Source organism: Antechinus flavipes, chromosome 2 (assembly GCF_016432865.1).
Source record: "Antechinus flavipes isolate AdamAnt ecotype Samford, QLD, Australia chromosome 2, AdamAnt_v2, whole genome shotgun sequence".
Classification (NCBI taxonomy): domain Eukaryota; kingdom Metazoa; phylum Chordata; class Mammalia; order Dasyuromorphia; family Dasyuridae; genus Antechinus; species Antechinus flavipes.
This window is the reverse complement of record NC_067399.1, coordinates 170,839,152-170,853,833: the sequence shown is the minus strand read 5'-3', so window position 1 is coordinate 170,853,833 and position 14,682 is coordinate 170,839,152. Positions and strand designations below refer to the sequence as shown.

General features: G+C 34.7%; 1 protein-coding gene across 7 annotated transcripts in view; it reads right to left on the bottom strand.

Annotated features, from left to right (window-relative positions):
* The window catches only part of PAK5 (p21 (RAC1) activated kinase 5), a 455,979-nt gene that overhangs the window by 16,519 nt on the left and 424,778 nt on the right, over nucleotides 1-14,682 (bottom strand). For all 7 annotated transcript variants that reach the window (XM_051975927.1, XM_051975928.1, XM_051975926.1 and 4 more), the window contains 2 exons: nucleotides 3,378-3,866; nucleotides 1,394-1,527 (listed from right to left, as the gene is read on the bottom strand). In XM_051975927.1, coding sequence (XP_051831887.1) covers nucleotides 1,394-1,527; nucleotides 3,378-3,866 — 623 coding nt within the window. The remainder of the gene's footprint in view (nucleotides 1-1,393; nucleotides 1,528-3,377; nucleotides 3,867-14,682) is intronic.

The following is a 14,682-nucleotide window of genomic DNA, read 5'->3' as shown; positions in this document are numbered from 1 at the left end:
CTTACTATGTTCTTACCTTAGTCCCAGGCCTCTGGACTATTAAAAAGGCAAATCAGGAGAAGAATAAAAGATAAATCTGCTACATCAGGAGAAAGATAGAGATTAGCTGCTAATTGGGAACCTTTCCCTGATTTAATCTTAAAAACTGAAATATATGTTTATAAAGGAGGAAAATGTTTCTTTTGGAAAGAAATTTGAGAACTTTTTTTTGCATATTGCTGCATTTACAAATTCTCCTTTGGACCATCAAATTTATGATCTGGAAAAGTATAGGATTTGCAGGTGTCTCTGTTCTTGGGAGGCTGCAGAGCACACTGCCTCAGGAATGAGGAGGGTTTGCTGTATGTATCTAGCCCTGTCCTAGGGCTCTTGTGACAACAATATCCCATCAGCTGAAACTGTAGTGAAATTGGTGGAGATCCTCCATCATTTTACTATCCTCTCATTGCTAGGAAGTCACAAATTGGAAAACTACAGAGGATCAACATGATTCATACTTTTGTGCTTCATCAGGGATCTATCAAAATAATTCCATCTTCACAAAACTTCTCTATCTTCTCTTCACTGAGGCTTACTTTCCTAGCTCCATTTTCATTTATGAAACTAGAAAGGGAGGAAGAGGTCAAGGTAACAGGATGGAAATTACTTCTTTATCTTTCAAGGCTGTTTTAAAATAAAATAGAAGTGTATGTCACTCTTCTTATTTGTAACTAAACTATATTCTATGGTTGGTCTTATAATTGCTATTTTTTATTTGAAATAGTTTAAAAAATATCTCATTTTGTACTTCTGTATTAATATACTGTATTAATAAAACTTCCTCCATGCTTGGAATACTTCTCGTTTCTGCCTCTGAATTTCCTTGGATTTATGAAAGAAGGTAGCCTAAATGCTACTTTAGACAGCGAGCCATTCTTGGCTCCCAAGCTTCTAGAGCTTTCTCTCTATAAATATTTATCATCTACTCGATATGTATTATAGGTTTTTATATGTCATTTCCATTTTTAAAGCATAATCTCCTTGAGGGCAGGTACTACTTTTGTCTATTTTGATATCCCTATCACTTAGTTCAGTTCATAGCATAGAGAAATCACATAATGAATATGTTAATTTATTGATTGAAAAATGAAGAGTATATAATATGTATATTATATGTCATTGAACATTTATCATTTTCAAGAGCATGTCAATGTCAATTCAATAAATATTTCAGTAGGGGTTTACTATCTATATATTATATGGGGAGTGTTGTATGATGGCAAAATGCAGTGCCTACCTATGAATTTCTTAAGAGTTAAATTAAGACATTAACAATTGGTCATTGAACTACCACTTGTGAATGAAAGATAAGTATATGAAAAAGAATTTCCCAGGTGTATCTAAATAAACTTACCTCGTGTGAGTTACTATATCGGTCAAAGCCCCACCTTCTAGGAACTCCATGACAACCCACAGTTCATCACCAACAAGATAACTATTGTACATGTCAACTACATTGTCATGATGGTAATCTCTCATTATCACAACCTGTTCAAAAGAAAAAGAAATGATCTGGCTGTTAGTTGATAAAGAGGTGACCTGGAATGATGAATGTGATTTTGAACCTGGAGCCAAGAAAACCTGCGTTAAAATCCTGTTGCTCGTATCTACTACTTGTGTTACAAAAACTCTTTCTCTATCAAGAGATTCTCTGGGACTTATCCATTAAGTCAAAAATGGGAGCCCCTAGAATCACATACTGATAAAAATCACAAATCCTTCATGTTTGTTTTTATGAAAGTTGAAATCCTATTTTTTCCCCTCTAAATGCAGTTTTTATTAGACTCATTATTAGATTTTTAAAATTTATAAATGTGTAAGAGGGAAACTCTATTTTCCTCACCCTAATCTATCAATCAACACAGTAAACTCCAGTATTAAGAAACTTTCTTTTAAAAAATATCCTTATAATAAACAAGTCTTTAATCAATTTGAAAGGACTATGGGATTTGGGAGCCAATGGATGAAAGGAATTAAATGTCACACAGGAAATATCTTGTGATTGGTTCATAAAATAAAGTCATACTGTCATGCTTCTTGAACTGTTTATAAAATATATTCGGACTATTTATAAAAATAGCAGTTCAGCTGAGCAGTATTAAATGATGAAAATTATTCTTCCACAAAGAAAACTGGGGGTAGTAGTGAACACATCAGTGCCACACAGATGGGATTCATATAATTAAACCAGTTTCCAGATATTTTTTAAAGATATGGTTTATGTATTTATTATTTGTGTGATTGTATAATTTTATAGCTTCTGATTCTCGATTAATATCCAAGAATTTTTTGAGAAAGTTCTTTAAAAGAATAAAGAAGTCAATACCTTCTAGGAATTGGATAATGTGCAGATTTTATGCTATGAATGAATGCTATGAATACTTCAAATACTTTCAATGATAATAACATTTATCTAGATGGAGACCTACTGGGTGACAAAGGTGACCAATACATTGATTGTTAAGGCATTGTATCTGATGGGAAAACATAAGTTAATTAAACAGGGTCTTTGAGTGACCTCTAAACATTAGACAAGTTTACTTAACAGGAATTTATCTGTCAAAGAACTACCTTTTAGAAATTCCATGGAAACCCAGAACTCATCATCAACAATTTCCCATTATAATGGACAAGTGACTTTACTAATAAGGAATCTCAGTTTTCTCATTTGTAAAGAGTATTCTTTCATAGGATTATAAGGTTTAGAGTTACAAGGGACCTGAGAGCATATCTACTCTGGCCCCTTGATTTTGTTGATAAGGGAAAACTGAGAAAGAAAAACTGAAAGCTACTTAAAAGTCACCCAAGCATTAAAAACAAAGCTGGGATTTGGCATAGTAGATAGACCACTGTATTTGTAATCAGATAGTCTTAATTTGAATCTTGACACTTCTACTTTATTGTCTGTGTGACCAGAGGACAAAGTTTCAGCTTCCTCCTCTGTGAAATAAGGGGGCTGACATGGTCAAAAGTCTCTTCTAGCTCAAAATCTATGATTGGCTGAGCCCCAATCCAATGCTCCCACTGCTAATACATTTGCAAGGTCCCTCATCTCCTTCCCTAAGACTCCACCATCCCATATTAGGAAGTTATCCCTCCATTCTTTGAAAATTCCCCAGACATTGTTGTCTAAAGATTAGATTAGAATATTAATTTTCCCTCCTTCCCTGCACCCCTGCCCCATTCTAGCTACAATTAACACAGTTTCCAAAGCTGGTCAACCAGAACATCTGAATGATCACTGGGTTTTTAGCAGTAGACCAATTCTTGAAAACATATTCCAGGGCCTATCACCCTTTCATCAAATAATAGAAAAGTGCTTGGGGCACATGATTTACCTCATTAAAAAGCAGCTCACGCCGCTGTTGTTTCCTGAGGTCCATTTTTTTCACAGCAACTTGTTTTCCTGTGTGCTTCTCAGTGGCGATGCAAACTATTCCAGTGGATCCTTCTCCTATTTTAATAAAATTATCCAGATATTCTCGAGGGTCCCCAGGGCTAACCACAAGCTGTAGAGCAGCCCTGAACTGTTCGTGGGACACCCTGGAGGGCTGCTGGTCTGAGGATGAGCCCCAACTAGGTGGGGGATAAGCATTTGAAGAGATGCTTGGGGAACTTGGATAGGAAGCTGTGGAGACATATTGAGAGCTGGTCTGGTGACCAGGCTGGTGGTAGTGAACCTTGTGATACCCAGAAGGACATTGGTAGCCACTTGAGGAATAGTTAACTTTGTTCTGGCTTTGAGGTAGTTTGACTGGGCCCCGAGGATAAGTGTCAGATCCACACAGAGTTGGGCTGACAACCATCTGTGCTCGATCATAATCCACCTGGGGAAGCAAATAATGATAGCATCATTAGCAGATTTCATCTCAATACTAGTAAGTCAGTTTGTAACACTGATGTTGAATAATGAATGCGTGTAGCACCTCATTATTCTGGGACTAAACTAGACAAAAAAGTAAAGTAAGAGAAGTCTGTCTTTGGTATACCCTAGTCTGGAATTTTAGTCTTTTTCCATCCATATACATATCCAGTGACTTTATGTTGTCTCCTTTTCATTCTATCAAAATCTAATTTTAGGATTAGTTATTTAATACCTTATTATTATGCCTTATATTATTAGTCATTTACACCTTAATATAAATTTCATTAAATGTTACCTCTCCTTTGATATTTATATTTTAGACTAGAGGAATTGAAAGCATTGGGAAGAGGTGATGGAATGCTATAGAGAAAACTGTCCTCAGTATGCTAGAAATCATATTCTACCAGTAGTTTTCCACATACCCTTCCCACAAGGTTGGCTGTAGAGTTTGACTTCTGTTACCTGACTTCTTTTAGAGATATTCTTTGGTGGGCTATATTCAGATTTACCCAGAATCTTCAGGTTATCCCTTTCATGTATAGATGCCTCTACTCTTATATTGTCTGTAGGCTTCCCAGTCTGAATGAGACCCTGTGCTTCACATTTCTATCTGCCCTATCCCATGTTAAAAAGTATTTGTCTTATTCTTATTTTTTTTCTGGCTCTCATTATGTGATTCTTAGAAAATCCAATAAACTTATTAAAGTTTAAGTGATTTAAAACAGTTAAATGTTTACTTTCCCCAAAAATAATCCTTATAATTAAACTGGGAAGATACATATGTTACTCATAATAGTCTTTCTTCATAGAGATAGATATAGAATGCATAGAATTGAATTGCAGTCAAGGGAAATTTTGCTCAGGATTTCTCTATTCACAATTGCATTCAATTAAAAAAACATATATTTTCTACTTACTATGCATAAAGCAAGAAATAATGTAGCATGGTACATATTAAGCTGGTCTCCTTGTCAGAATCATTTAAATTCAATTTCTGTCTTTCATACAAATTGGTTATAAGATCTTGGTGAAGTCATTCAACCTCTTACTAATCTATTGTTACTAATTTATTGTTTTCATGGATGTCTTTTGTATTCTGGTCAAGCCTATGGTTCTCCTCTCAAAATCATTTTAAATTAAAAGATAAAATATGTAGGATTACAAAGGAAGATGATTGTATGGGAAAAAAAATTAAAAAACCTGTAAGTTCACAGATTGTAGTCTTCTCTGTTTTAAAATTTTATATTACACAAATTAGAGATCTGTATTGGTAGAGTTTCCTCATCAGAAGTTCCTTCTATCAGTAAAATTTACATACTTCACATATATAATTTTGACAGAGAATTAAACATTTTTGCCTTGTTTCTCTTCTGTTATCATCTGAACAATGGTCTTATTATCTTTCCTCTATTTTCCTTCAATTTTGTCTTATTACCTTTTCTCCATTTTCCTGTGTCACAGGAGATAAACCATGAGATTGCTAATCAGAAAGACCTGAGTTCAAATATTTAGTAGCTTTTGTACTCCTGGTTCTCTGCCTCAATTTCCTTATCTGTAAAATAGGATAATAATAATACCTACCTTATATAGTTGTTGTAAGGATCAAAGGAGGTAATACATTTTTAAAATGCTTTGCAAACTTTAAAACACTACATACATGCTCACTATAATAATCATCCCTCTTATTTCCATTCCCTACGCATATCTTTTTTTTTTTTTAAAAACTAAGTTGGTTAGAGTTCCTATAAATCCTTATTTTTCTCTCTCAACAATTTTTTGGGCTTTTTTGACTTCTCATCAAAATTATTCCTGTGTTTACACCGTGTACTCGATGCTGGAAATACAAATATCAAAACAAAATAACCCCTACCCCCATGGATATCACATTTTTCTTTTTATATTACATAAGAAACATGATATAACTTATTTGTTTACTTTGCATGAATTGGGAATGATTTACACATAGTGTATACTTAATAAATGCCACTTGTTATTAATACCAAATTGGTCATTGAGATTTAATGCTAAATATTTAAAGCCAATAAGAATGCCTCATAATGGAGAAGAGGTCACTCTGGATTCTTGAAGGCTATGTTGACATATCTCCACCTCCCGCTGGACATGTAAAGCTATAGGACAGCTGAGAGGGCAGATCTGGCTACAGACTGTGTCTGCAGCTTGACTAAATAAGTCCCCAGACTTCTCACCAGAAGGCTGCCCACTAGGTGCTGAGTTTTTTGGCCACAGCAAACGGCCTCTTCTACTTCTACTTTTGCAGTTCAGTGGTGGGAAATGTCAGAAGATACTAAGAACACGAGTGCAAAACATTTAAATCAGTCATTTAAATGCTGTTGTTTCAAGTGTGAACTGTTAGTTTAATAATTAGTAAGGAGATAAAACTATTGTGGAAAGGAATTAGAATCTTAGAGAATAATTATGATATAAAAAGGAAACTGAGACACTTAGAAGTTCACAGGAAATAATCTGAGCCAAGAGCCACTAATAAAAGTCATGGCTTCTAAGGTCTAGACACAAATGAACAAAATAGGGGTAATAATCAAGATGAACTGGAGTAATAAAAAAAAAGCAAATTTGACGTTGTAAGAATAATTGAAACTTGTTAGAATAAAACTCAAGGCAAGAATGTATTTTTGGATGAGTATATATAATAGAAATAGGACAAATAAAGGAGGAAAGAGGCAACAAATATCCCCCTGTATATAATGAAGTGATAGCAGTAAAGATGTATTTAAAGAATGACAAACGTGACAAATAAAGGGGGAAGAGAGGACAAATATCCCTGTATATTACAAAGTGATAGCAGAAAAGATATCTTTAAAGAGTGAGAAACTTAAGAAGCCCAGTTGAAAAGCATTTGGGAAAGTTAACTGGAATGAGAAACAGAGGTGATTTTGTCATTGGAATATTCTATAAACCACTTGGACAGATGGAAGATATAGAACTCTCTCACCAAAACAGAACAATTAACAATTTCTTCATTGCTTTAATGATAAATTCAAACTACAAAAGACAGGAAGTAAAAAGGCTGTTATTCTATATATGATTTGCATCAATAAAGAAGAATTGTTTGGTGATGTCATGCGAGGAGAATCTTGTGAAGAAGTTATCACTTCATCTTAGAATCTATGATAAAGGAGAAGAAAGCTGGGCAAATCTACTGTGTCCTAGATTTTTGAAAGACCAGATTTCAGAGCACTCAGAGAAAGACAGCGGGGATGGGAAATTCTTAAGAATGAAGTTTGGAAAACAAAAAGAAAAATAATTTTGATACTGGGGGGAAAAGAGCCCAATAAAGATTTATAGAAACTTACTGACCAACTTGAATTTTATTTTTTTCATTATAATTTTCATTTATTCTTGATAAGTTTAACTTTTATCATCACAAATTAATTACTGAACATATCAAACTGGCATCTCAAACTCAATATGTATAATAATAATAATAATAAATAACTAGCACTTATATAATGCTTAGTATGTTCCAAGATCTTTGCAAATACTATTTAATTTGTTTCTCACAGTAACCTTGAAAGGTAGATGTTATTATTGCTTCTATTTTGTAGTTGATAATATCAAAAATTATGGGATGCAGCTAAAGCATTTCTTTTTTTAAAATTTTATTATAGATTTTTTATTTACAAATATATGCATAGGTAATTTTTTCAGCAGTGACAGTTGCAAATCCTTTTGTTCCAACTTTTCCCCTCGTTCCCCCCACCCCTTCCCTCAGATGGCAGGTTGACCAATACATGTTAAATATGTTAAAGTATAAGTTAAATAAAGTATATGTATACATGTCCACAAACAGTTATTTTGCTGTATAAAAAGACTTTGAAATAGTGTACACTTAGCCTGTGAAGGAAATCAAAAATGCAGGCAGGCAAAAATATAGGGATTGGGAATTCTATGTAGTGGTTCATAGTCATCTCCCAGAGTTCTTTCACTGGGTGTAGCTGGTTCAGTTCATTACTGCTCTGTTGGAACTGATTTGGTTCATCTCATTGTTGAAGTGGGCCACGTCCAATTGATCATCATATAGTACTGACCAACTTGAATTTTAAAGACATTCAGAAGATGGAAATAAGAGTTTTGTTTACTATATTTGTAGGAAAAATGGAGGGAATTAAAACAGTATTTGGAAAAACAGAATAGAGATAAGAAAGAGATGTTTAATTTATATTTTACTTCTAAGCTTCTTTCAAAAGACCTATAATCAGTAATCAAAAATTTTCATAAATAGCTACTAGCCAAGCACTATGCTAAATGCTGGAGGTATATATATATATATATATATATAGAAATAAAGCCAGTGTCTGCCCTAAAAGAGCTCAATCTAAGGGGAGAAGACAACATACAGAAAGAAGCTAATAAGGGAAGGTGGGGCAAGGGATGGTGGTTGGGGTGGGGCAAGTGAGGAAAAAGTCAAGGAAGTCCAAAAGAGTGTAGCTAGAGTGGGGTTAAGACATTTCTGAAATTTCTCTTGAGTTACTTCCCTTAAAAGGAGATTTTATATTTATACCCCCAGCATTTAGCATAGTGCTCTCTCCTCCTCTTTGCCCCTTGGCAAAGTAAGACTACCTCAGATATCACTTTCTGAAGAGTCCTTTTCTAATTCCTCTTCCAATCTTTCCCCTCTACAATTATTCTCTTTCTATTCTGTATTATTTTATATATATATATTTGTATGTTATCTCTCCACTAATATGTAAGCTCCTTGAAGGCAGGTATTGGTTTTGTATTTTTCCTTCTCTTTGTACCTTCAATGCTAAGGCACCGTGCCTAGCAAATAGTATAATAAATTTTTGTTGGTTGAATAATTGACAAAACAAAAATATACAAAAGAGAGATTTTTTCTTTTACCCAGATCAATGATTTCATTGTTGTGGGGAGCTTTCAGTTTTAAAAGCTGTAAAGGCAGAAACTTGGAGAAACATACTTGAGGCTCAGTATGATTGATTTAAACAAGGTGTTAAAACTCAGTGGAATTGATAAGACAATGGCTATCTAGTTTAGCATGTGAGTTCTCTCTAGTTCAGTATGATTGCCCTAGTGATATAATGATTGGTTTATACTCACTATACAGTAATGATGTAATTGTAATAGAACATATAAACTGGAACAAACATTCCATCTTTGATCAGCCTCCTGGTGGCTCTCCTGCTTCCTGCACTTTGGGACATTCCATCTCCCACCATCGTGGTGGCTGGTCTGTCCTCTTTCATCTCTCCACTGAGACCAAGACCCATCTGAAGACCTCCAGAAAGCTAGCCAGGCTCCAGGTGAAGGAGACAGATTGTGAAGAAGATAATAAAGAATTTGGACTTTATCCCTAGCTATTCTTGTGGTGATTATTCTGCTAAAATGAAGGCTGGCCCCAAGACCTCCAGAAAGTTAATCAGAACATTACAAAAAGTCCCTCTACCAGTATAGACTGCCAACTATTCTATATTGTGTCAATCAACAAATATTTATTAAATATTATATCTTTGCTATGTTTCTGGGGAACAGATAGGTTAATGGACTTGTCCGAGGTCATAGCTCTGATTGTTTGCTGAGATACTACCAGGAATTTTGGAAAGATTATAGAAAACAGACAACCTATTGGACAAGGTAAAATGTCACGATTTTTAAAAAAGGGAAAACAATGAAGTCTTGCAAGCTATGACAAAATGAATGTAGTGGTGATTCCTTGCAAAGTTTTTATAAGGTATTGTTTCCTCAAATTTTATTTATTGTTTTCTTTTTTATATCTGAATAATTTCTTCCAACTCCTCTACTTAATGAATTCTTGCTTGTAACAAAGGAATATTTAAGCAAACCTAACTAATACAGAAACTATCTGATAGCATATAATATAGCAATTCATATCTATAAATAAGTACTTCTTTCCTGAAAGCAAAGAGCTATGGTTCATCACCATTTCTCTCAATCCAGACCTGCTATGGTAATTTATCTGAATTCAAATGCTTTTTAATATGCTGATTACAACAAAATTCAAAATACTATAAAATCTTTTCAAATACATCCCAAAATCTGGTTGGGTCTAAGAATCTTCACATAAAAAACCAAGTGGATGAAGAAAGTATATTGCTTAAATTATGACATTCAATTGAACTGATATTCCAATAAGATGATGAGTAATGAAAAATTGCTTTTGGCTTGTGCTTGGACAACACACACATAAAAATTGTCACTGACTTCTATTCTCAAAACTTTCTAGTGTGATAGGAAATGGGAGAATCTTTCTTCAATTAGCCTAACCTTCTAATTTAAGGCTTCACTGAAATTACACTTTCACCAAATAAACTGACAGATATGGGTGGTCTAGGACTCAGCATGTTCTGAAAAATGGCTGCAAAGGGTCTGGGCCAAAGATCTTCCATGTACTCTAAAATAATCACTATTATCTATACCAGCACAAGATTTCTTCCACCTCCTGCTGCCAATCCAATCTACCACTGAATTTTGTAGACCCTCCAGTGCAAAGAAGCACTTCAGCTTCAGGCCTTCCACTTCCAAGTACACTTTTCCTTTCTGCATAGAGGAGTGGTAAATCTCCACTTAATGATAAATATTCTTTCACCTGGTCATACACTTCATATTCCAATGACTCAGAACTCATGTTGACTGTCACCCAAATCCTGTTCCATATTCCTATTACCTGATTCCTCATTCTCATCCCCTTCAACTCTTCCTCCAAAGTTTCATGCTAACTCCCCCCAGCCCTTCCGCTGTGCCCTCTGGAATTTCTGCTTCATAGGCAATAAACTTCCCTTTATCTTTTGATCTCTGCTACACATCTTTTTTACTTTATTCTTTTTTCCTCCTTTCATTCCCTCTTACCCCCAAGCAGGCTATAATTTAAAAAGGATATATCTATACACATGTAGATATATATACATACACATACATATACACATACTCAATGCCCCCACTTAAACACACATATATCTTTCCTATCCCTACTAATTCTTTGCTTTAATTCTGCTCCTTACCTGGCCTTGCTATTACTTAAGCTCCCTCACCCATAAATCCCTCCCGTGTCTTCTTTTTCCCTCCCTCTTTGCTTCTCTGTGTACTCATCCCTCCTTTATTTATTTATATATTTTGGAAGATGCTATGTCCTACATGGTATATATGTAGTGTTGCCTATTTAACCCATTCCCCAATGTGAATAGGTTTTCAGAACTTCATGCCTCCTCCCTCCTATAATGCCTCTATCTATTCTTCCTCTGCACCTCATTTGTATAACATGATTACTGTTTTTACTGTAATTCTCCCTTTTGAGCTACCCTATTGCAGATGTCAATTTCCAACATATAGTATAAATTCCCTTAAACATAAAACAATTTGTCCATATTTAGTTCCTTGAAGTTGATCTTTGATATTGGCTGTTATATGTTAAATTTTCTATTAAGTTCATGTTTGGTTGATAGAAAATCCTGAAAATCTGCAAGTTTGCTGAATGTTCATTATAATGTTTCATTATAATTTTTCTGGAGAAGATATTTTTGGCCGCAGGCTTAGTTCTTTTGATTGTCAGTAGACATGATTCCAGAACCTGTGATCTTTTATTGTGGCTGCTGATAAATCCTGTACAATTCTAATGTAGCTTCAGCATATTTGAATTGTTTATTTCTTGTTTCTTGAAACATTTTCTCTTTGATCTGGGGATTTTGAAATTTGGCAATAATATTCCTATGTATTTTCCATAAAGGATCTTGTTAAGAATAGTGTTTGGTGGATTTTTTCTGTCTCTACTTTCCTCTCATGTTTTATCACTCAGGACAATTTTCTTGGATTATTTCTTACATTATTGTGTCAAGGTTCTTCTTTTGGTCACAACTTTCAGGCAGTGCAATTATTTTGATACTTTTTTCTTTTTGATCTGTTCTCCAGATTTGTCATTTTTCTTATGTTTCATATTTTCTTCTATTTTTTCATTCTTTATTATGTTTTTATTTTTTGATCTCTCATAGCTTCACTGGCTTCCCCTTGCCCAGTTCTAATGTTTAAAGAATTATTTTCATCTTTGAGACTTTGTATCTACTTTTCTAGTTGGTTAATTTTTGGTAATCTTGTTTTTATTTTTATGGTTTTTATTTTTATTTTTTTAGTTTTTCCTCAATGTCTCTTATTTGATTTCTAAATTCTTTTTTGAGTTCTATAAATTCTTTCTGGGCAGGGAGCCATTTCACATTGCTCTTTGGGGTAGAAGCTTTTTTTCAGTGTCCTCCTCCGAAGATGAATTCCAGTCTTCCCTGTTACCATAATAAGTTTCTAGAGTGGGGTTCTCTCTTCTTTGCTAATTCATTTTTTTTTCAATAAGAGGTATTAGTGTAAGTATCTCTGATTGTGGGGTAATGGGATGGAGTCTTCAGCTCTCCCTTCTGACCTGGAACCTCAAACCAAGGGCTCCCCCATCTTGCAAGTGCCTGCAGCCAGCAGCATCCCAACTCCACTGCCTCTGCACTCAACAGGTACTGGTTCCTTTTCACCCAGGGCTGTATCTGGGCAGCACAGCTGGGCCTGGCAGTTCCTAATCAGCCAAAGTTCCTTCAGTCTTCCCAGACTGAGACCTTGGACTCCTCAAACTGTTCCAGGCATGAAAGTTTCTGCAGTTCCTGCTGAGCCTCCAGCCCAATCCAGCTAGCTCTGGGGCTCCCCATTTGGTATTTTTGGTGAGTTAGCTGGAAGGTGTTTGCACTTCATATAGATTAATCCTTGGCCTGGAGTCTTTCTTCAGATCTCTGATTGTACCTGGAAGACCTCTCTGCCCCAAATCTTCTCAATTTTTCACCAGTCTATGTTCACCTTGAGGCACAAATCTGTTGTATTTGTGGAGGAAATAAGAGAAATAGAGAGCTTGAAATTTACCAACCTACTCTACCATCTTCCCAGAATTCTCCCTGTTCTTTTTTAAATAGTATTTTATTTTTCTTTCCTTTTTTTTTTTTTTTTTTTTGCTGAGGCAATTGGGGTTAAGTAACTTGCTCAGGGTCACACAGCCAGGAAGTGTTAAATGCCTGTGATCAAATTTGAACTCAGGTCCTTCTAACTTCAGGACTAGTACTCTACCCACTTAGCCACCTAGCTGCCACTTATTTTTCTAAATGCATGCATATTCACTTTTGAAAAACCTTGTGTATCAAATTTTTCTCCCTCCTTTCTTCCCTCCCTCCCCTCAGATAGCAAATAATCTAAAATAGGTTAAACATGTGCGGTTCTTCTAAATGTATTTCTATATTTATCATGCTATTATACAAGAAAAATTCAGGTCAAAAGGGAAAAAAAAATACAAGAAAGGAAAAAAAAACCAACCAAGCAAATAACAGGTGAAAAATATTATGTTCTGAAAGGTTCCCACTTTCACCATCTTCTGTTACTCTCTCTTCATTGCCAACCTTATTCCCATGGCTAAGGCACCATTACATAATTTACCTATGTCAATGAATATCCCTAACCTTTATTCTGAGCACTAGGCCTGTATATCTCCTGCTGGGTGTCCCACTATTACTCCAAAAACATGTCTAAAGCTAAGCTTATTTGGCAAATATAATTCTTCAAAGTCTAATAACTCTCTTCCACTTTTCCAATCTCTTTATACCAATCTCCCTGACATATAGTCTTCTACTTAGTGACACTGGTCTCATGAATATTCCATGACAAAGATACTCCATCTGTTGGCTGTGGGTATTTTCTCTGGTTGGAAGAAAGACAAACATTTTTCTGCTTGAAATGCTATCCCTTCTTCTACTCCAACTACTTGACTCAGTGCTCCTGCCTGACCTCCCTGACTTCCTATGTAACTCCGAACTAAAATACCATCTTTTAATGGAAGCTTTCTCCAACTTGGCTTAATTATATTAATATTTTATTTTTATTATTATTTTATCATTTATATTATATTATGTTATATGTGATTAATATAAATCATAATATATAAATATAATATAACATAAATTAATTATTAAACTATTAATTAATTAAGACAATTTAATTGTTGTCTTCTCTACTAGATTGGGGTATCTCTGACATTTCCATCTTCAAGAGTTTCATGTATAATAAATAATCAAAACTTTTCAATTCCATTAATTTTTAATGTTACTCCCACCTAATGGTATGATCACCTGACTTGACCATTGCAAGACTCTTTCCTGTTCCTCTGAATCTCCACAGAGGGAAAAAATCCTCTATAGAGGTGATGGATATGGCAAAGAAGTCCACTCCAAGAGCTCATCTCAGTGTTCCTTAGAGAATGCATATGAGAGAGAAAACTTATAAATTTGATCATTATGGGAAAGGATTCATTTAGAGAATAAAAGTCAATGATTATCTGAGAATCTACCAAGGAGAAATCTACAAATGTGAACAGTATGGGAGAGGATTCAATTTAATTGACAGAATGACTCACATCAGGGAGAAACCCTATAAATGCATTGGACATTGGAGAGCATATCTCAGTCATTATCACAGTGTTCACACTGGGGAGGAAAACTATAAATGTGATTACTGTGGTAAATGGTTCCTTTGGAATACTAATTTCAGTCATCATCAAAGAATCCACACAGGATGACGATTCCATCTTCTTCACCTTTTACATACAATGCAATCAATGTGAGATAGGATTCAGCCAGTGCTGAAGTAATGCACAACTGGTAGTTAAGAGGTTTATTTTTGTTATTCAGTGTGCCCATTTGTGACTTCATTTGGGATTTTTTTTGGCAAAAATGCTTAAGTGATTTACAAAACAAGAA